The sequence below is a fragment of the Thalassophryne amazonica genome, chromosome 19, assembly GCF_902500255.1.
Source record: "Thalassophryne amazonica chromosome 19, fThaAma1.1, whole genome shotgun sequence".
Taxonomy (NCBI): Eukaryota; Metazoa; Chordata; class Actinopteri; order Batrachoidiformes; family Batrachoididae; genus Thalassophryne; species Thalassophryne amazonica.
The window spans coordinates 22,456,289-22,479,560 of NC_047121.1; the positions used below are offsets into that span (position 1 = coordinate 22,456,289).

General features: G+C 43.2%; 1 protein-coding gene across 2 annotated transcripts in view; it reads right to left on the minus strand.

The window, feature by feature from the left end:
* The window catches only part of ppp2r5eb (protein phosphatase 2, regulatory subunit B', epsilon), a 156,612-nt gene that overhangs the window by 94,268 nt on the left and 39,072 nt on the right, over positions 1-23,272 (minus strand). Inside the window, exon 2 of one of the 2 annotated variants that reach the window (XM_034194918.1) lies at positions 2,155-2,318. In XM_034194918.1, the coding sequence (XP_034050809.1) occupies positions 2,155-2,318 (164 nt within the window). The remainder of the gene's footprint in view (positions 1-2,154; positions 2,319-23,272) is intronic. The other variant, XM_034194919.1, reaches the window with a different exon arrangement.

Genomic DNA, 23,272 nt, shown 5'->3' on the forward strand with positions numbered 1-23,272 from the left:
TTAAATGAAATGTCAAATGAGCTGACTATTCTAAATAAAGAATTATGAAAGTATTGATGTATTATGCTTTATTTTTTGGTGTCATATGCCCTGAGGAAGTAAGAGATAAAACATGCAGAAATTAGTTTGATTTCATCTGCTGCTGATAAATGCTCAGAGCTGAGCCTGTTAGAAATGTCCACTTTGTTGACATCATGTGAGGCACCCCCACCCCCAGAGACATTACTGAAACATACAATAAAACAAGATTTATTTTGCAGTTTGAAATCTGGGGGTGTTTTCCGTTTTGTTTCGGGGGTTTTGTGTGTGTGTGTGTGTGTGTGTGTGTGTGTGTGTGTGTGTGTGTGTGTGTGTGTGTGTGTGTGTGTGTGTGTGTGTGTGTGTGTGTGTGTGTGTGTGTGTGTTTTATTGTGGATTTTGACTGTGAATACATCCAAATGATGAACAGGTGTGTTTTGGAGGGGTCAATCATCACCAGTCATGGTGTTTATTACTTGCACAGTTTTCCAGCCAGCACACCATGAGAAATGTGCTTCAAAAACTACATGCAGGGAGTGTCAGGGAGAAAGAAGATTTTTATTCTTGTGTTTAAAGGTGGGAACAACAAAGACTGACAGAAAGTGAGAGACGTGCCGAGGACACTGGACCCAGCCCAAGCCATTTAATGGCGTTACCTGCTTTTTGGATCAATGACTGAATGGACAAATGACAGTTGAAAGCAACAAAAATGCAGCTATCTGACTTTTACTGACTGCCATTCTATATTATAATCAGGGCTGTGAAATGAAAATTGTGAAATCCAAGGAAAATTTGCAGGAGGTCTGGGGAGCGCAGGGGGAGCTGGGGTCGAGGGCCCGCGGGGCCCCAGAAACCAAATTAATTTTGTAACTAACATTTTCAGCATCTCCTGGAAGAAAAAAAATCTCCAAAGAAATGCATATTTAAATTCATTTGAACTGTCAATGATAATGTTGAAATAACAGAATATGACATGGAAGTAGGACCTGGAATGATTTTCTTTTTAATGGTAAACCAAATGAAGCATTAACTCACAACAATTAAACTACATGACATTTATGAAGACTGTGAAAGCATTTCAAAAACCACAGCTAAAGCTTGTAGAATATTTTGAAAATCATGGTAAAATATTAATAACATACCCTATAGTAAAAAACTCACATATTCTTGTGTAAATTCCTGTAAATCCATTCAAAGCCACAATATCTTTTTTCAAATAAAACAAAGTCTAGATTAATAAAAAAAAAAGTCACAATCTTGTGTGAAATCCTGTTTGAACAGCACACTGTTTATTTTCCAGGGAGAGAAAAATTCTTACCATGTTTCCTGAAGCACAAGATGCAGTTCACTTTTCCCGTTTCTTTAATATTTCGGATGTGTTCATGAATTTAATTCAAGCCAGCCGCATTCTGCAGATTCTTGAGTCCTTAAACTTTTTCAAATCGTCTTTCTTGCCATCTTCTCTCTGTCCGACGTTGTTCCGTGACAGACATGCTGCAAAATTCTTCTTTTAAAAAGCTGATAGCTTGAAAAGTATCCAATGTTCATATGCTACGTTTCGCAGCACTCACACAGCGTCACCGTAGCAACCAACCAGTCCCGCTTTACGACAACTGTTGTAACAGCCATGCTCTGAGCGAGGCATTTTTCTCTGCGGACTTCCGCAGATACTGATTTGTATCTGTTATCCGGGTCAGTCTCCGTGGATTTATAAAACTTGCTGGATACCATAAAAAAAAAAAAAAGTACACTTTGTGATAGCCCTTTTAAAAACACAGTGACGATCACGATAGAGAGTAAAGAAAGCCCTGGTCCCACCAAATAATGAAGGATGAATAATGAGCCATGCAGCATGTTTTTTTTTGTTTTGTTTTTTTTTTTTTTTTTTTGCTACCAGAGGGTTTATTCAACTATCGTGGGAAAATGGTGGCTCCGACTGGGTCTTAGAGGCATTATCTTCGGTTAACAAGGCTCATCTCTGAGCGTGGCGCCAATTTCAAGATGTTCAAAATTTGAATATGAGACACAGCAACCATGTAAATATACTGTGCAAATCAAACCTGCAGTGTAAATGCAGCCTGAGTGTCTTAACAACAAACCATGCAATAACATTCACATGCATCCATTCCTGCTTACCCTTGAGCAGAGGCAAGGGAGTGAGTTCTATGGGTTTGCCCTGAGAGCGAAACTGTGATGAACTTTGCGACCGTTTTTGTTTGGTCTTCCTGACAGACTTCCGTGAAAACCCATCCACTTTGTCCACAGACGGAGATGTGGTGGCTGCCGAGGACATCGCCCTGCTGGGACAAACACATAGGAAGTGACAGAGGAGTTTAAAAAGCTCTCAGTTCAATGAGCACTGCATTAGTAACCACAGCATATTGACAGCATTGCAAAAGTGAAACAGTGGTCCAACTTATGTGGGATTTTGGAAATTAATCTCTTACTTTAAAGTGAAGCTATTGACTGCTAAAATGAATGTAGTGCTCCACATCCACCCTGCGCTGTGAAACACTCATGGGCCGAGGTGAGATTTATGTTTATTAATGTTGTCACGGCCTGGCACAACACTTCCATGTCATATCTCCAACAGAGAAAGAAGGTGATCATATATTACAGCGGCAAGATCCATTCAGCTCTGAGTCTTATCCCTGCAATGACACGTTACTGCGCACCACAGAGAGGCGCAGCAGCCTGTGTTATATACAGATATGATGGAGACAATAGTTCACATTATTTATGTAGCCCATGGGAAGGAATGGACAAATATATGTACTGTAAAGTTAATTGTGGATATAACAGCCAGTTCAGATTTGCAGCGGCATGCACACAGATGTGGACGGTGCTTTCGCTTTGATAGAACAGCGGCTAAAACCGAAAGCACCGTGCACAATGATATGATAATAATTCATAATTATTATGATGATGAAGCATGCCATATATAGATAAACAGTTCATCTGCGCTCTGGGCTTGTAAGACACTCCCAACAAAAGTAAATAAATACATACGACTATTTCATACATGCGGGTACGCTTTCTCCAAAAATGAAAGCAAAAACCTCTTCTTCAAACAGCCATCTAAGCATATTAAATTCGGAGAACCAAAAAAAAAAAAAAAAAAATCAGGATTCCTGGCTTGTACTTCTACAAATAAAACTTTTCTTAGACTAGTATATAATGGACAATGAAAAACAAAGTGTAACTCATCAACCACATTTCCTAAATCATAGAAAATACACAAACACTGATCCTCTGGTATCCATTGATACCTACCCACCTCAACTGCCAGGGGCAAGACACAAGTTCTCAATTGGGCACAAAGGGATCTTTGACCTTTCTTCAAGTTAGATGAAACATATGGTTTAGTGCCTTCCTCCTCCTTAAACTGAAGATAATTTCTTAGCTTGGGTTTTCTCCAAATGTCCATCTCCCATTGCGCTTGACATTTAATTGCCAATTTCTGTTTTATATATATATATATATATATATATATATATATATATATATATATATATATATATATATATATATATATATATATATATATATATATATATATATATATATATACATATATATATATATATATACACACACACACAGTGAGGAAAAAAAGTATTTGAACACCCTGCGATTTTGCAAGTTCTCCCACTTACAAATCATGGAGGGGTCTGAAATTTTCATCTGAGGTGCATGTCCACTGTGAGAGACATAATCCAAAAAAAAAATCCGGAAATCAAAATGTATGGTTTTTTAATAATTTATTTGTATGTTACTGCTGCAAATAAGTATTTGAACACCCGTGAAAATCAATGTTAATATTTGGTACAGTAGCCTTTGTTTGCAATTACAGAGGTTAAACCTTCCCTGTAGTTTTTCACCAGGTTTGCACACACTGCAGCAGGGATTTTGGTCCACTCCTCCATACAGATCTTCTCTAGATCTTTCAGGTTTGGAGTTTCACCTCCCTCCAAAGATTTTCTATTGAGTTCAGGTCTGGAGACTGGCCAGGCCACTCCAGGACCTTGAAATGCTTCTTACGGAGCCCCTCCTTAGTTGCCCTGGCTGTGTGTTTGGGGTTATTGTCATGCTGGAAGACCCAGTCATGATCCATCTTCAATGCTCTTAGTGAGGGAAGGAGGTTGTTTGCCAAAATCTCGCAATACATGACCCCATCCATCCTCCCTTCAATACGGTGCAGTCATCATGTCCCCTTTGCAGAAGAGCACCCCCAGAGTATGATGTTTCCACCCCCATGCTTCACGGTTGAGATGGTTTTCTTGGGGTTGTTCTCATCCTGTACACATGGTAAGTAGAGTTGATTCCAAAAAGCTCTATTCTGGTCTCATCTGACCACATGACCTTCTCCCATGCTTTCTCTAGATCATCCAGATGGTCAGTGGTGAACTTCAAACGGGCTTGGACATGTGCCAGCTTGAGCAGGGGGACCTTGCTGCCCTGCAGGATTTTAAACCATGACAGCATCATGTGTTACTAATGTAATCTTTGTGACTGTGGTCCCAGTTCGCTTCAGGTCATTGACCAGGTCCTCCTGTGTAGTTCTGAGCTTTCTCAGAATCATCCTTACCCCACAAAGTGAGATTTGCATGGAATCCCAGACCGAGGGAGATTGATAGTCATCTTGTTAGGGCTGCAGCTACCGATTATTTTAGTAATCGAGTAGTCTATCGATTATTCTGGCGATTAATTGAGTAATTGAATAAAAAGTACTTCTGCGTTTTTAAACAACATCAATTGTCCAGGGCTCTCCCTAAGCAATGGCACAATGTCCGTGTGCCAAAGTGTTGGCATTTTGCTGAAATGGCGATGGGATGTGGCTTTCTGTTTTGTTTTCTCCAACTTGTAAAATTTAACCATTTTTAATTTTTGTTTTGGTTGTTTTTAATAAAGGTTGATGGACTGGGTCCCTGTGTGATGTATTTTTTAATCCCTCTTTTTCTGCAATTCAGCAGATGCATTTCAGCTAGAGGTTGAATATGCAGCCTCACAGTCAGTTTTTTTTATTATTATTATTTTATTTACGTTACCATGTTTGTGAAGTGTTGTGTGTTGCCCAAAAAAGCAAAAATTAAAAAGTCAAACACTCAGTGTGAGTCTGAGGGAAACAGAAGAAAGAGTGGACTTCTGCTGTTTGTCAATGTAGCCGGGGACAGAGCTGTGACTCACCCGGTCTGAAAGCCCCTCACACTGGCCAGAGAGAGACGGCAGCCGGCCGCCGGGTCAATAGTCCCTCCCCACGTAGAGCAGACCGTGTGTTTTTTAAAAATAGACAAACACACTGCTCTGCTTTCAATGCACAGTAAGTATATTTCAGATGATCAGAGTGGACCATCTTTCTTTTAAAAGGCATTATTTTACTCTATGTGTCACGTTAGAAAGCAGTAGCTATCATTGCTAATTTGATTAGCTGTTATGCTCCAGTCTTTTTTTTTTCTGCAGACGTTGCAGCGCCACACAGGCCTGGCATATGTACTACAACGTTAAACGAAGCTTCGAGGCACAGAATTAGCCTCGAACATTTTTTGTAACCGAATTATTCGTGTTACTCGATTAATCGTTTCAGCCCTACATCTTGTGTTTCTTCCACTTTCTAATAAATAATCATAACAGTTGTCTTCTACCAAGCTGCTTGCCTGTTGTCCTGTAGTCCATCCCAGCCTTGTGCAGGTCTACAATTTTGTCCATAGTGTCCTTAGACAGCTCTTTGGTCTTGGCTATGGTGGACAGGTTGGAGTGTGATTGACTGAGTGTGTGAACAGGTGTCTTTTATACAGGTAACAAGTTCAAACAGGTGCAATTAATACAGGTAAAGAGTGCAGAATAAGAGGGCTTCTTAAAGAAAAATTAACAGGTCGGTGTAAGCCAGAATTCTTGCTGGTTGGTAGGTGTTCAAATACTTATTTGCAGCAGTAACATACAAATAAATTATTAAAAAAAAAAAATCATACATTGTGATTTCCGGATTTTTTTTTTTATGTTGAATTGGCACAGGTTTTACGCCGGATGCCCTTCCTGACGCAACTCCACATTACATGGAGAAATGTGGCAGGGGTGGGATTTGAACCCAGAACCTTATATACATCACTGCAATTTTGGACTCTAATTTAAAGTTCGTGTTCGTGTTGGACAGTTAAGCAGCAGTGGAACACCAAAATGTAAGTCCCTTTTCCATTGTTCATAAATTAATAAAATATCAAATGACAGGGATCTACTTTAGCCGTTATATAAAACAATACATTTTTTTTACATTCTTTCAATGGAATGAATATTTAATTTGGTGAAAGATGGAACATACCATTCAATGAGGCGAAGCAGAGTTGAATGGTATGTTCCAGTTTTCACTTCATGAAAATGATTGCGCTAACTGACGGTGCTAACATACATACACATATACACACATACAAAATGAAAAAAAACACTCCGCTGTAAGCAATCTATGCATGAAGAGCAGTTCAGATGAAAAGCTGAAATGCAGATTTTTGGTTTTGGCTGGACTGAGGAACTATACAAAGTCTTTTTTTGTTGGAAGTCCGAAGTCAGTACACTGCATCACCAGACTACACATCCCAATTTGGACTTTTTGGCGCTCCACTGCTACAAATGTAAGTCCTTTTTCTGTTATTTATAAATTAATAAAATCTCAAATGACAAGGATCTATGTTAGCTGTTATATAAAACAAATAATGAATGTTATTTACATTCATTCGATGGAACAAATATTTAATTCAGTGAAAGCTGGAACAAACCACTGGGATATGACTTTCTGTTTTGCTCCCCACCCTGCCCCCAAATTGTAAAATTTGGGGGCAGGGTTTAAGGCCATTTTTAAGTTTTTTGTTGTTGTTGTTTTAAAGGTTGGTGGACTGGGTCCCTGTGTGATTTTTTTATCCTTCTTTCTCTGCAATTCAGCAGATGCATTTCAGCAGGAGGTTGCACGCCTCGCAGTCACTGTTTTTTTTTTTTAATTTAAGTTACCGTGCTTGTGAAGCATTGTGTGTTGCCCAAAAAAGCGAAAATTAAAAAGCGAAAGACTTAGTGCGAGTCTGAGCAAAACACAGAAGAAAGAGTGGACTTCTGCTGAGAGGATCTGTTTGTCAGTGTGGCCGGGGACGGCGCTATGACTCGCCCGGTGTGAGGGGAGTGCTGAGCCCCTCACATCGGGCAGAGATAGACAGCAGCTGGCCGCCGGGCAAATAGCAAACTTCAACTAAGAGTACCCAGCTGCCGTGGAAGGTCAATAGCCACTCCCCACGTAGAGCGGAGAGCAGCCAGCAGACCAAACCATGTGTTTTTTAAAAATAGACAAACACACTGCTTTCCTTTAAATGCGCTCTAAGTCTATTTCAGATGATCAGCATGGACCATCTTTCTCTTAAAAGGCTTTATTTTATTTTTATTTGTGTCGTGTTGGAAAGCTGTAGCTTTTAGGGCTACATTGATTGGGTCTTACACAGCTTATGAGCATGCACTAGTGTTCTATTTTTTTTTTTCTGGGGATGTTACAGCACCACACACAGGCCTGGCATATGTACTACAACGTTAAACGGAGCTCTGAGGCACAGAATTTCCATCAAACATTTTTTTGTAATTGAATAATTCAAGTTACGAGAATAATCGTTTCAGGCCTAAGTGGCATGCAGTGAAATGTGACACCACCTGACAATTCATGTCAAAAATTGACAGTTTCTGTGTCAATTTGTAACAACGCCTGACAGTATGGGCTCCAAGAACCATCACAGGAACCACTATGAAGGCTGTCACCTTCATTAAGGATCATCACTAATCAAGGCATATCAACATGCTCAGTTGTAAGCTCCACAACAGGAGGTGAAATGAGGGTGGTGCGTGACATTCGTGGAAGATTTTTTGACAGCCAAAAACATGCTCCACGAATATCATGCACCAACACGCAATGTTAAGAAACCTATTCAGATGCGTTAAAATGTAGGTCCATCCATCCATACATCCATTTTCTTCAGCTTTATCCGGAGTCGGGTCGTGGGGGCAGCAGCTCAAGCAAAGCCGCCCAGACCTCCCGATCCACACACTCCTCTCCCAACTCCTCCGGGGAAACCCCAAGGTGTTCCCAAGCTAGCCGAGAGACGTAGTCCCTCCAGCATGTCCTGGGTCTTCCCCGGGGGCCTCCAGCGAGGCGTCCAGGGGGCATCCGGAAAAGATGAAGAGGGCAAAGCACCGTTTTCTGGTCGAGAACCATGGCCATGGATTTGGAGGTGCTGATTTTCATCCCGGACGCTTCACACTCGGCTGCAAACCGCCCCAGTGCACGCTGAAGGTCCTGATTTGACGAAGCCAACAGAACCACATCGTCCGCAAACAGCAGAGACGAGATTCTGTGGTTCCCAAACCAGAACCCCTCTACACCCTGGCTGCGCCTAGAAATTCTGTCCATAAAGATAATGAACAGAACCGGTGACAAAGGGCAGCCCTGGTGGAGGCCAGCGTGCATTGGAAACAGGTTTGACTTACTACCGGCAATGCGAACCAAGCTCCTGCTGCGGTTGTACAGGGACCGGATAGCCCTTAGCAAAGGACCCCGGAACCCGTACTCCCAGAGCACCCCCCACAGGGTGCCCAGAGGAACACGGTCAAACGCCTTCTCCAGATCCACAAAGCACATGTGGACTGGTTGGGCGAACTCCCATGAACCCTCGAGCACCCGATGGAGCGTGTAGAGCTGGTCCAGTGTGCCGTGACCAGGACGAAAACCACACTGCTCCTCCTGAATCCGAGGTTCAACTATCGGTCGAATTCTCCTCTCCAGTACTCTGGAATAGACCATACCAGGGAGGCTGAGGAGTGTGATCCCCCGGTAGTTGGAACACACCCTCTGGTCCCCCTTCTTAAACAGAGGGACCATCACCCCGGCCTGCCAATCCAGAGGCACTGTCCCTAACCGCCACGTGATGTTGCCGAAGCGTGTCAACCAAGACAGTCCCACAACATCCAGAGATTTAAGGTACTCAGGATGGATTTTATCCACCCCAGGAGCCTTGCCAACGAGGAGCTTTCTAACCACCTTGGTGACTTCGGCCTGGGTAATGGATGAGTCTGCCTCTGAGTCCCCAGTCTCTGCTTCCTCTTCGGAAGACGTGACGATGGGATTGAGGAGATCCTCGAAGTATTCCTTCCACTGCCCGACAACATCCCAGTCAGGGTCAACAGCTTCTCACCCGCACCGTAGACAGTGCGGGTGGAGAGCTGCTTCTGCCTCCTGAGGCGTCGGACGGTTTGCCAGAATTTCTTCGAGGCCGACCGATAGTCATCCTCCATGGCCTCCCCGAACTCCTCCCAGACCTGGGTTTTTGCCTCTGCGACTGCACGGGCTGCGGCACGCTTGGCCTGCCGGTACCTGTCAGCTGCCTCCGGGGTCCCACCTACCAAAAAAGACAAGTAGGACTCCTCCTTCAGCTTGACAGCATCCCTTAGTTCCGGCGTCCACCACCGGGTTCGGAGATGCCGCCGCGACAGGCACCAGAGACCTTGTGACCACAGCTATGAGCGGCCGCATCGACAATGGAGGAGAACATGGTCCACTCGGACTCCATGTCTCCAACCTCCCCCAGGATCTGGGAAAAGCTCTCCGGGAGGTGGGAGTTGAAGACCTCGCTGACAGAGGGTTCCGCCAGTCATTCCCAGCAGACCCTCACGATACGTTTGGGCCTGCCATGTCTGACTGGCTTCCTCCCCTCCAAGCGATTCCAACTCACCACCAGGTGGTGATCGGTCGACAGCTCAGCCCCTCTCTTCACTCGAGTGTCTAAGACACGTGGCCGAAGGTCAGATGATACGACTACAAAGTCGATCATCGACCTCCGGCTCAGGGTGTCCTAGTGCCACTTGCACTTATGGACACCCTTGTGCTCAAACATGGTGTTCGTGATGGATAAACTGTGACTAGCAGAGAAGGCCAACAACTGAACACCACTCGGGTTCAGATCGGGGAGGCCGTGCGTCCCGATCATGCCCCTCCAGGTCTTACTGTCGCCGCCCACATGGGCACTGAAATCCCCCAGGAGAACAATGGAGTCCCCAGTCAGAGCGCTATCTAGTACCCCTCCCAGGGACTCCAAGAAGGTCGGGTACTCTGCACTGCCGCTCGGCCCGTAGGCCGAGACAACAGTGAGAGACCTGTCCCCGACCTGAAGGCATAGGGACGCAACCCTCTCGTTCACGGGAGTGAACTGCAACACATGACGACTGAGCTGGGGAGTAATAAGTAATGCAATCCCAGCTCTCCGCCTCGCCCCGTGGACAACGCCAGAAAAGTGGAGCGTCCAGCCCCTCTCCAGGAGTTGGGTACCAGAGCCCAAGCTGTTCATGGAGGTGAGCCCGACTATCTCTACTCGGTATCTCTCAACCTCCCGCACAAGCGCAGGCTCCTTCCCCCCCAGTGAGGTGACATTCCACGTCCCAACAGCCAGGGGCTGTGAGCGCGGACCGGGCCGCCGGGCCACCCGCCCTCGACCGCCACCCAGTCCTCTCTGCATCCGACACCCATGGCCACCTCTGCAGGTGGTGAACCCACAGGAGGGCGAGCCCACGTCGCTCTTTCGGGCTGAGCCCGGCCAGGCACCATGAGCTAAGGCCCGACCACCAGGTGCTCGCACGCGAGCCCCAACCCGAGGCCTGGCTCCAGGGTGGGGACTCGGCACCGCCATACCGTGCGACGCCTCTGTCCTTGATTTTTTATTGGTCATGGGAGCTTCTGAACTGCCCCATGTCTGATCCATCACCTAGGACCGGTTTGCCTTGGGAGACCCTACAAGGGGCACAAAGCCCCCGACAACATAGCTCCTAGGATCATCCGGGTATGCAAACTCCCCCACCACGATAAGGTGGCAGCTAGAGGGGGATGCACAAAATGCACAACTAATCACTAAAAATGGGGAAATGTTGATATTTTACAAAAATCCTGTATAATAAAAGTTTATAAGTGCCCAGGTGAATGATAAACAACAGCTGTCTGAAGCCTGCACTTTATTTCAGCCCTAAGACATATTGTTGCTACATCACAAAAACGGGACCTGCTGATTCATGCCCAAATTAATTGCAAACACAGCAGAGGTTGAGCTGTTTTTGGGTGATTTTTTTTCTAGTGTGGAGCTTTTTTTTTTTTTTTTAAGTCCAGTCTGAAGGTGATTTTGAAGAAACTGTGGGGGACACAGCCTTACGCCGCATTCACACCGGGCGCGATGCGAGCGACAGCAGTGACAGGTTGCCATGTAATCCCTATGGAAGGATGCGTTTTGGCACCAACCCACGCAGCGCGACGTGATGGACGAGAGTCAAGGGATTTTGAGCAATTGGCGCATTTGTGACGCGATATTGCGTCACATCACGCCGCACTGCCCTCCTCCCCAAGTTGAAAAATCTGAACTTTTTCGGCTTGTCACGCCGCGATGACCAATCAGGGACTGAATATGTAGTGACGTGGAGATGTCTGGAGTTTGACTGAGTTGGCTGTGAACATGTCCTGTCTCTGGTAGCCAGCCTGTGAGCAGGACGTATGTCCCTTTTGTCCTTTATTTCACAATTATGACAGAGCAGAGGTTTTGTTTTTTTATGTGCACGCATGAGCAAATAGTCCATGAAGATTATTTTATTAATTAACTACACAACTGTATAATAAAGCAAATGGTGACTGGTTTCTAAACAATTATGACAGAGTTTTTTGGGGAAGAGCGAGGAGCAGCCCCACAGCCAGCAGAGGAGGGTTTTTTTTTTTTACGTGTGCGCGCGAGCGACTCGTTCCTGAAGATTATTTTATTTATTAACTACACAGATGTATAATAAAACAAATGGTGACTGCTTTCTAAACAAAATTATGACAGAGTTTTTTGGGGAAGAGCGAAAAGCAGCCCCACAGCAAGCAGCGGAGGTTTTATTTATTTATTTATTTTTACGTGCGTACGCGAGCGAATCGTCCCTGAAGATTATTTTATTAATTAACTACACAGATTTATAATAAAACAAATGGTGACTGGTTTCTAAACACAATTATGACAGAGTATTTGGGGAAGGGCGAGGAGCAGCCCCGCAGCAAGCAGCAGAGGTTTTTTTTTTTTTCCCCTTTCACGTGCGCGCGCAAGTGAATCATCCGTGAAGATTACTTTATTAATTAACTACATAGATGTATAATAAAACAAATGGTGACTGGTTTCTCAACACAATTATGACAGAGTTTTTGCAGCGAGCAGCAGCCCCGCAACAGGGGGAACAGAGGTTTTTTTTTTTTTTATTGTTTACATGTGTGCACGTGAACGGGACAGGAGGTCCTCAAACTGCGTCCTGCAGAGGCGGAAGGACCGCAGAAAGCGGCCGTCATCCAGACGCAGCTCCTGCATCAAACAATGATACTCCCCCAATTGGGAACGTATCATGACGTTTGTCAGCTTTCTACAACAACTTGCTCAGTGTGATCAAGGTCCGTCATGTTAACTTGACTGACAACCGGAGCCGGCAAGCAGAATGGAAGCTCCTCCTCTTTGATGACGCACTGGGGCAAATTTTCACAGTGAAAGCAGAGCGACACACCGGGCGATGGTTGCGCGTCCGTCGCCACACAACCGACACGAATTTGTGGTGTCTGGTCGTGCCTGGTCTGAACGCAGCGTTATGGTTTTGAGCCTTATTTAGACCACAATGAGGGAGACTAAACCTTGGAGGAAAACCTTCAGTCTGACAACAGTGACGATATTTGCAGAGTTCAGAACACAGAATGGTGATTATAAAAATAAATAATGCAGGCGATTTGGGCATGCAGGTGGTGATGATAAACTGTTTTGGGTTTTTTTTGTTTTTTTTTTTGCCAGCTCTTTGGTTGTAATCAATTTATAATAAAAAAATAATTTTACTATCTGTGACATCAGAAAAAAAGTGATGAGGAAATGTGGATTTTGTTTTTTGTTTTTTTTTGAGAAACAGGTACATACATTTGAAATCTAAAAAATGTCACGAGGGACTGAAAATATCAGCTATTTTTAAAATAAATATTGTTTCCTTCTTGAACACAGTTAGTGTACTGTAAAGAAGGTGCTGGCTGAATTAGCTCTTCGTCAGCCATGCTAAGCTGCAGCTTTTAAAAATTGATTCTTGGACATTTTGGATCGATTCAGAATCATAATAAATAAGAATTGCGATTCGGACGTGAATCAATTTTTGCCGGCACCCCTAGTGTACACAGTGCAATGAAATTCCAACTAGAATTCCTTTATCACAGACTAAATAAATTAACAAGCAGCACAAGAATACAATCAATACCTGAACCTACCTTACCTGTGCAATAGGGCACCATAATCCCCATGAGTAACCATCAGTCATCCTCTCCCTCCCTCTAGTGCTGCCACTACACGAGGGAGAGTGAGCCTACAGCAGCTGGCCAGGCGTATGGCACTCAAAACACCAAAGCCATCCCCCCTCCAATGCCTCTTACATAACCAGATGACATCCAGAGAGCGACTGGAAGGGTGGGATTAAAGAGCAAGGAGGAAACGGGAGACAGCAAGAAGCAGAGACAGCAAGAAAAGGAGGAGAGAGTGAGAGCACTCCTACGTGACAAGAACCTGACATACGGGCATCAGCACGGCAGAACAACAGTAGCTGGTGCAAGAGAACAAAACGTACAGCAGCACAAAGGAAATTTTAAAAGGAGGCTATCAGCAGAAAAGCTCAAGGATCTTGGACCAATAATGCAACACAACTCAAAAGATCCGTGTTTGACTCAACCCTACATAAGATTTCAAAGCACAAAGAGACATTTACAATTACTTAGGTCACAAATAAATATAATCAACATAGCGGTGCTGTTTGCATGGGTGCTAGTGAGAAAATCTTTTTTTGACTGAAACTTTTTTGGAGTTGGACGGATTGTGCGGCAAAGCAGTACAACATGAACGCTGAAGGCGCAAAGTCCTCTAAATGGGTCCGGAGGCATGCCCTCGAAATTTTTTTTTTTTTTTTGGAATGGTGCATTTCGGCACATTCTTGACACACAATTCTAACTTCTAAATTCTAAAATCAGTGTTCTCAGTTACAGTAGTGTTCAGAATAATAGTAGTGCTATGTGACTAAAAAGATTAATCCAGGTTTTGAGTATATTTCTTATTGTTACATGGGAAACAAGGTACCAGTAGATTCTCACAAATCCAACAAGACCTAGCATTCATGATATGCACACTCTTAAGGCTAAGAAATTGGGCTATTAGTAAATTAGTAAGTTGTATAACCACAGTTTTTCATGATTTCTTCACATCTGCGAGGCATTAATTTTGTTGGTTTGGAACCAAGATTTTGCTCGTTTACTAGTGTGCTTGGGGTCATTGTTTTGTTGAAACACCCATTTCAAGGGCATGTCCTCTTCAGCATAAGGCAACATGACCTCTTCAAGTATTTTGACATATCCAAACTGATCCATGATACCTGGTATGCGATATACAGTTACAGATATATACAGGTAGAAGACGCCTGTGTGAAGCTAATTTATTTGCAAGAATCCCCCGCAAAGTCCCTCTGTTAAATAAAAGACGTGCAGAAGAGGATACAATTTGCCAAAGGACACATCAACTGGCCTAAAGAGAAATGGAGGAATATTTTGTGGACTGATGCGAGTAAAATTGTTCTTTCTGGGTCCAAGGGCTGCAGACAGTTTGTGAGACGACCCCAAACTCTGAATTCAAGCCACAGTTCACAGTGAAGACAGTGAAGCATGGTGGGTCCAAGGGCTGCAGACAGTTTGTGAGACGACCCCAAATTCTGAATTCAAGCCACAGTTCACAGTGAAGACAGTGAAGCATGGTGGTGCAAGCATCATGATATGGGCATGTTTCTCCTACTATGGTGTTGGGCCTATACGAGGTCTGTCCATAAAGTATAGGTCCTTTTTATTTTTTTCAAAAACTATATGGATTTCATTCATATGTTTTTACGTCAGACATGCTTGAACCCTCGTGCGCATGCGTGAGTTTTTCCACGCCTGTCTGTGACGTCATTCGCTGGTTTTCAGTGAAAATTTTAACGGCTGATGAGAGATTTTGAGGTGACACTGTCGCTTTAAGGACTTCCCACAGTGCGAGACGTCGTGCAGCGCTCTCAGGCGGCGTCATCAGCCTGTTTCAAGCTGAAAACCTCCACATTTCAGGCTCTATTGATCCAGGACGTCGTGAGAGAACAGAGAAGTTTCAGAACAGCATTTTATCCGGATATTCCACTGTTAAAGGAGATTTTTTTAATGAAAGACGTGCGGACGGGTCCGCGCGTCGGGACGCAGCTGACGCGGTGCCGCGGCACAGGAAAAACACCTCCGTGTTGATAACCATTTGTAAAATCCAGGCGGCTTTTGATGGCTTTCAGTGGAGTGAGTATATGAGAAATTGTTTAACAGGCAGGACATGTTCCAACTTGTCCTTAAGGCTTTCAACAGAGGTGTTTTTCCTGTGGCGGAGCGTCGCGGCGGCTGCGTCCCGACGCTCCGCCACAGGAAAAACACCTCCGTTGGAAGCCTTAAGGACAAGTTGGAACATGTCCAGCTGTTAAACAATTTCTCATATACTCACTCCACTGAAAGCCATCAAAAGCCGCCTGGATTTTACAAATGGTTATCAACACGGAGGTGTTTTTCCTGTGCCGCCGCTCCGCGCCGGCTGCGTCCCGACGCGCGGACCCGTCCGAACGTCTTTCATTAAAAAAATCTCCTTTAACAGTGGAATATCCAGATAAAATGCTGAAACCGACTTCTTCTGAATCTTCTCTGTTCTCTCACGACGTCCTGGATCAATAGAGCCTGAAATGTGGAGGTTTTCAGCTTGAAACAGGCTGATGATGCCGCCTGAGAGCGCTGCGCGACGTCTCGCACCGTGGGAAGTCCTTAAAGCGACAGTGTCACCTCAAAATCTCTCATCAGCCGTTAAAATTTTCACTGAAAACCAGCTTAATTTTTCGAACCATGTCCACTTCGATGTGTCTCACAGGTTTAGAAAAAATTTTGATCAAACAAAGCGCCAGTCTCTCAGCAACTTCTCAGACAAAGGAATTCCGACGAGGGGCTGGACGACTCCTCCCACAAGGAGTCGCTCACAGGCGAATGACGTCAACCGACAGGCGTGGAAAAACTCACGCATGCGCACGAGGGTTCATGCATGTCTGACGTCAAAACATATGAATGAAATCCATATAGTTTTTGAAAAAAATAAAAAGGACCTATACTTTATGGACAGCCATCGTATATATATCGCATACCAGTCTTTTTTTAACTGCATGAAGACGATTGAAGCGTGGAGCACATCATCACAGTCTGAACCAGAGTGTGATCAACCTCCCTCCTCTTTTTTGTTTTGCCACTAAAAGTCAGGATAGTCTATACCAACACCAATAAAAAATGCTACAAAAACAAGGAACTGGGGGAAAATACACATGGATAACCCTAATATCTGTACAAATTTTGGGGGCTTCTGATGTGCATTGGACAGGAATTGTTTTTCTTAGTGGCACAAATATAATTTGTGTGGCATCTTCCTTCATGCAAATAGCCAAAAAAAAAAAAAAAAAAAAAAAAAAAAAAAAAAACACCTGAAGCATTTCCTGCATGTTAATGTGAATTGTTGTATAAACTTTGTTTATGCTGCAACTTTACGTCTATTTTTTAAATTTACAATTTATATTTGCACTCTAAGTTATAGAAACAGTGCAATGCTAAAATACCCTTGACCGTATGAGCCTTGTGTTCTTTATAATTGGCAGTTGTAGGGCTGCTTGATTATGGAAAAAAATCAGTAGCACGATTATTTAGGTAAATACTGAATCACGATTATTCAAACGATTTTTTTTTTTTTTTTGTTACACAGCATTTCTCTCACTCTTAAAAAAATAATAATTGTTAGACGTGTCACAGGTCATTTATGGAGCAGTTTTCTGAAGAAATGTTTTTTGCTGTTTGTTTACCTCAGAATTTCTGATTACTGTTTAAAAAGTTTAGAACACTTGTAATTAAAATAGCTAAATAAATCAATAAATGGTTCTTTAGAAACCGTTCATCTGTAAATTAAAACCACCTGTTATTTCAGATTAGATAATTTCTTGTTTAACATAAGGAACCTCGGACATTTATTTTTAGACAAAATAACATGGAAATTTGTACTTTTTTTTTTAAAGTCTGGTAGATTATTTATATCTCATTTCAACCAGAAAAACAGACACTGTATATACACTCAACAAAAATATAAACGCAACACTTTTGGTTTTGCTCCCATTTTGTATGAGATGAACTCAAAGATCTAAAACTTTTTCCACATACACAATATCACCATTTCCCTCAAATATTGTTCACAAACCAGTCTAAATCTGTGATAGTAAGCACTTCTCCTTTGCTGAGATAATCAATCCCACCTCACAGGTGTGCCATATCAAGATGCTGATTAGACACCATGATTAGTGCACAGGTGTGCCTTAGACTGCCCACAATAAAAGGCCACTCTGAAAGGTGCAGTTTTATCACACAGCACAATGCCACAGATGTCGCAAGATTTGAGGGAGCGCGCAATTGGCATGCTGACAGCAGGAATGTCAACCAGAGCTGTTGCTCGTGTATTGAATGTTCATTTCTCTACCATAAGCCATGTCCAAAGGCGTTTCAGAGAATTTGGCAGTACATCCAACCAGCCTCACAACCGCAGACCACGTGTAACCACACCAGCCCAGGACCTCCACATCCAGCATGTTCACCTCCAAGATCGTCTGAGACCAGCCACTCGGACAGCTGCTGAAACAATCGGTTTGCATAACCAAAGAATTTCTGCACAAACTGTCAGAAACCGTCTCAGGGAAGCTCATCTGCATGCTCGTCGTCCTCATCGGGGTCTTGACCTGACTCCAGTTCGTCATCGTAACCGACTTGAGTGGGCAAATGCTCACATTCGCTGGCGTTTGGCACATTGGAGAGGTGTTCTCTTCACGGATGAATCCCAGTTCACACTGTTCAGGGCAGATGGCAGACAGAGTGTGTGGCGTCGTGTGGGTGAGCGGTTTTCTGAGGTCAATGTTGTGGATCGAGTGGCCCATGGTGGTGGTGGGGTTATGGTATGGGCAGGCGTCTGTTATGGACGACGAACACAGGTGCATTTTATTGATGGCATTTTGAATGCACAGAGATACCGTGACGAGATCCTGAGGCCCATTGTTGTGCCATACATCCAAGAACATCACCTCATGTTGCAGCAGGATAATGCACGGCCCCATGTTGCAAGGATCTGTACACAATTCTTGGAAGCTGAAAATGTCCCAGTTCTTGCATGGCCGGCATACTCACCGGACATGTCACCCATTGAGCATGTTTGGGATGCTCTGGACCGGCGTATACGACAGCGTGTACCAGTTCCTGCCAATATCCAGCAACTTCGCACAGCCATTGAAGAGGAGTGGACCAACATTCCACAGGCCACAATTGACAACCTGATCAACTCTATGCGAAGGAGATGTGTTTGCACTGCATGAGGCAAATGGTGGTCACACCAGATACTGACTGGTATCCCCACCAATAAAACAAAACTGCACCTTTCAGAGTGGCCTTTTATTGTGGGCAGTCTAAGGCACACCTGTGCACTAATCATGGTGTCTATTCAGCATCTTGATATGGCACACCTGTGAGGTGGGATGGATTATCTCAGCAAAGGAGAAGTGCTCACTATCACAGATTTAGACTGGTTTGTGAACAATATTTGAGGGAAATGGTGATATTGTGTATGTGGAAAAGTTTTGGATCTTTGAGTTCATCTCATACAAAATGGGAGCAAAACCAAAAGTGTTGCGTTTATATTTTTGTTGAGTGTAAATACAAATGTTTATTATAAATGCAACAGGAAATAATTTAACAATGACTGCAGCGTGATTGTAAAGTAGGATTTCTGTGACATAAACCTCATGAATCATGATGAATTTTTTTAATGGTCATTTCAACTTGTAATTTCAATATGTAATTGCCTTTAATGTTGTTATCAGGACAGAGTCATTTCTAAAATATGAATTTGAGCACAATAAGTGGAGAGCTTCTACTTGTCTTTGGACTTTGATTCGTGGACATTTTTAATGATCCGTTCATTTATTATTAAAATATAAAATGAAACAGCTTTTTTAAAAATAATAATAGCTGCTGTTGAAAGAGCCTTTTATTTAGAAGCAGGTGATGTTCTGCTGGATTCTCAGGACCAGATGAAGGTCTCTTCTGCAGCTTTGAACTCTGGTGGTTTCGCACAAAGACACTTTTGTCCTATTTTGAAGAGCAGAGATGTTTTCTTTCGACTGGACTTCGTGGTGTTCAGCTCATCATGGAATTTGGTTGTCTGCACAGCAAATGTTCCTGATTAGGACAAATAAAAATATTCTTTAAATATAAAGAAACACTAAACAGTTTATATATAAAAAAGGGAAAAAAACGGGGGAAACGATGGACAAAAACGCCTGAAAAAATAAGTTATTTAAAGTTAAGCTTTTGTGGTGTCTGAAAAAAGCTGTAGCTTTATTTGGTAAAATAAAAACAACTGAACCATTTACAAATTAAAGCGTTCACTCAGATCAACTGTGCTGAAAAGCTAAGCTAATGTTAGCCAATCATTAAACCTTCAGAGCAGTTCAGTAAACGTCACGTTTTATTTTTACATTATTCTCACCTCGATAAAGCTGCAGAACTAAACTCCGTTGGGCAAACTGGGACTTCGCATATATCCAAAAAGTGGGACATTTCGGACTGAATGGGTTTGCTCCATCACCCCGGCTGCCTGCCTCGCTCTGCCCAGGAATGATGCCTGAAGGGCAGCTTCTCCATGCGGGTCGGCCCGCTGTTGCCGTTCGATAGATGTCCCACCAAGTTATCGGTCCTCTCTCGGTCAGCGTCACTCCGAAAAGTAGCTGAAAAAAAGCTTCTCCCAGCAGGGTGATGGGAGAATAGCTCTACTGCTGTTTGACGCATATTCAAGAAGGCGATCGCTGAACTTTTTTCAGGACGTCATGCGTCTTGGGACACGTTGACGGATTGGCCTGATGAAATGGAGATCGTTTGATACAAATATCGATATCGCGATCGAAATTCGGTTAATTGCACAGCCCTAGGCAGTTGTTTAATTAGTTGTTTAATTTTCAAGCCCCAAGTCCGGCCATCGGTGTTCAGCATAAGTCCAATTCTATTACTGCCACAGTCTTTAAATTCACAGAGAACATTCTTAGGACACAGACCTTGGACAGACGGACGGACGGACGCCAAGTCTTGGCAATCTCCGATTTTGTTTTGAAACTAAAATGGGACACTGCAGTCTCGTTATAACCCTGCGTAATATCATGGGATTTGAACACTTATGGGGACCGCCGGTCATGTTGAGCAATATATACACAGCATAACTTCACACAGACAAATGGTGTACTGTTTTGTTTTTGGCTGCAATCATCGAAGCAGTTGTGAAAAGTGTTTTTTTTTTTGTTTTGTTTCCAGTGGAGAAGGGAAGACAAAGCGAGTGGGAGACGTTGTGTCAGTATGTGTTATCCTACACAGCTAACCAGAGTAGCTACATTCTCTCGCTTGCAAAACCACCTCGACACATCCAACACATGTCCACTTTCCCACTGCATCGTCACTTTTTCATTTTGTTTACATGTCATTTGCCCCAAAAAAAACATTTGCTGTGGTTTTTCACGCTCCGGAAGGAGAGAAATTACGTCATATGCAGCATATTTTATCCCTTTAGCGCCCACCCTCAAACAAGACTGCGGTGCTAAATACCAGGTTGAGGTGCTGGTACATTGACCTCAGTCTGTTGGAGCTGCAGAACAGACATATGAACAGAAAGCGAGTGCCCCAGCTGTTTGTGGCTCTGCGAGTCTGCTCTGTCAAACAGCGAAAAGTGCGCACTATTGGTGATCTAAAAGAGACTTACATTTAAAGCGAAGCGTGCGTTTGTATACTTTTTGAAATCACAGAGCTATGTGCTGATCACAGCAGTAAACACTGGCTGCCCGCTCCACCACACAGACAAAGCAAGATGATGAACTTTATCAAGTTGAACTGACTACTCAAAAAAAAAAAAAAAAAAAAATGGCATTCTCGGGCTGATTCTTAATGCATTCAGCCAGCAGATTTATCAGTGCAACTTTTGAGGAAATCAATTCAGAAAAGCCAGGCTGCATACTACATGAGCAGCGTGATTTGTATGGCAACTCCATCAAAGTTAATGCAGTTATCACTTAAAAAAAATAAAATAAAAATACCAATCAGAGATTTCTGAAGTCCACAAAATCTGGATCCAGATCAACAGCAAAATTCAGTAGGGTCTTCCATGACCTAATATCTATCTATGTGTGCAAGTTTGGTGAGAATTTGTGAAGTAGTTAACAGTAATTCTTCAAAGCCTATATAAGTGAAACTTGATCCAAAATCTGGATCACCTCTAAAATTTAATGGAGTCTTGCATGGCCTAATATCTACCTGTGATGAAACTTTTGTCAAAATCCGTGCAGTAGTTTTGACGGAATCTTGCTAACAGACAGACTGACAGACGGACAAATAAATAAATAAATGCTGATTATTTTATTACGTCCTTGGCAGACATAAATAATGACACCAATAAAAAAATAAATCACAATTGTCAACTTCATTCACATGCATGCTGAACCATGGAAAGCAGTCAGTACGAATCACGGATCAGCTATGATACACTACAACCGCCATCGGAACAGAGGATTGGTCTCCATTTTCTTGGAAAGTACATCGATCCACAAAAAATAACCACAAACTTTAATCTCTGGTTTAAAAGCTTTGTGTATAGTTGTTTCAAAATAAAGATCAAAAAATTATTATACTGATATATCTGACATAATAATAACTTGGATTTATAAGGCGCTTTTCAAGACACCCAAAGCACATTACAAGTTGCACTATTCATACACCTGTACATTGACATTGGTGGTGGTAAGCTACTAGTGCAGGCACAGCTGCCCTAGGCCAAACTGGCATAAGCCGTGGAAAGGGATCCCGCGTCCAACATTGTGGCTGCCAAGTTGGACACCCTGCATTTCCAGTTGGTTCACCACCCCCCCACCCCATCCCACTCACCTGACCTGGCCCCTTCAGACTATTATCTGTTGCCTAACCTAAAGATACAACTGAAGAGGTACAGTTTTGAGAATATTTCTGACGTCAAACATGCTACTGAGAGGTGGTCTGAGGCCCAACCAAAGGAATTAAATGGTAAATGGACCGCATTTATATAGCACTTTTCAATCTGCGTCAGACGCTCAAAGGGCTTTACAGTAATGCCTCACATTCACCCCCATGTCAGGGTGCTGCCATACAAGGGGCTCATTACACACCAGGAGCAACTATGGGATTAAAGACCTTGCTCTTATTTATTTTCTGGTCAGGCTGGAATTCTATTTGAACGGTCTAGAAAAGTTGCAACAACGCTGTACCAAGTGCATCAGTCTCAGGGGGGAATATGTTGATAAATATGTTATTTCATAATTCGGCTCTCTTCTTCTGGGCAAAGCCAGGAACTTATCAGCACCCTCTCATATATATATATATATATATACATATATATAAAATGCAATGTTAAAATACCCTGTATGGGCATAAAATATGACACATAAAGTGACTTTTTGACCCCTTAATAGGTCAAGGTTAGCCATCTTTGAACTTGTCCAGGTCTGTGTCCCAATACGCTCCCTGTGAATTTGAAGATGCTCTCGTCAAGTCCAGGAATGAACTTATGCTGAGGATAGACGGATGGACGCAAAGTCTTTACAATACCTGATGGCTGTATTCTGGCTTCAGGTAAGAATGCAAAATCCCACCTATGAACAAAATCCAAGGCAAAATCAGGAAGCTAAATCTAGTAGCTGTAGTGGTTGTGGGGACACATAGAAGCTCTTTTTCCACTGGATTCAGGAAAGCAGATGTGTGTTTCCATGCCTCGCTGAGCTCCTCAATGCTCTCGCTCTGTTCACCAGGGTGGAGTCTCTCGCCTGCTAACAGGAGTAAACTCCTGGTCAGACACAGAGTCTGTTCTACCCGCTGCTGTCGGCTTCATGTGAGTCTAATTTCAAATGGCATAACCTTTGTAGGTGCACCCCCCCAACCATAGGTTTCCCATTTGTTCAATGAAAAGAATATTTTCATTCATTGAAAGACATTTCATTCAACTCAGCTAAGTTCTGTTGCAAGACAATTTGTTTCCTG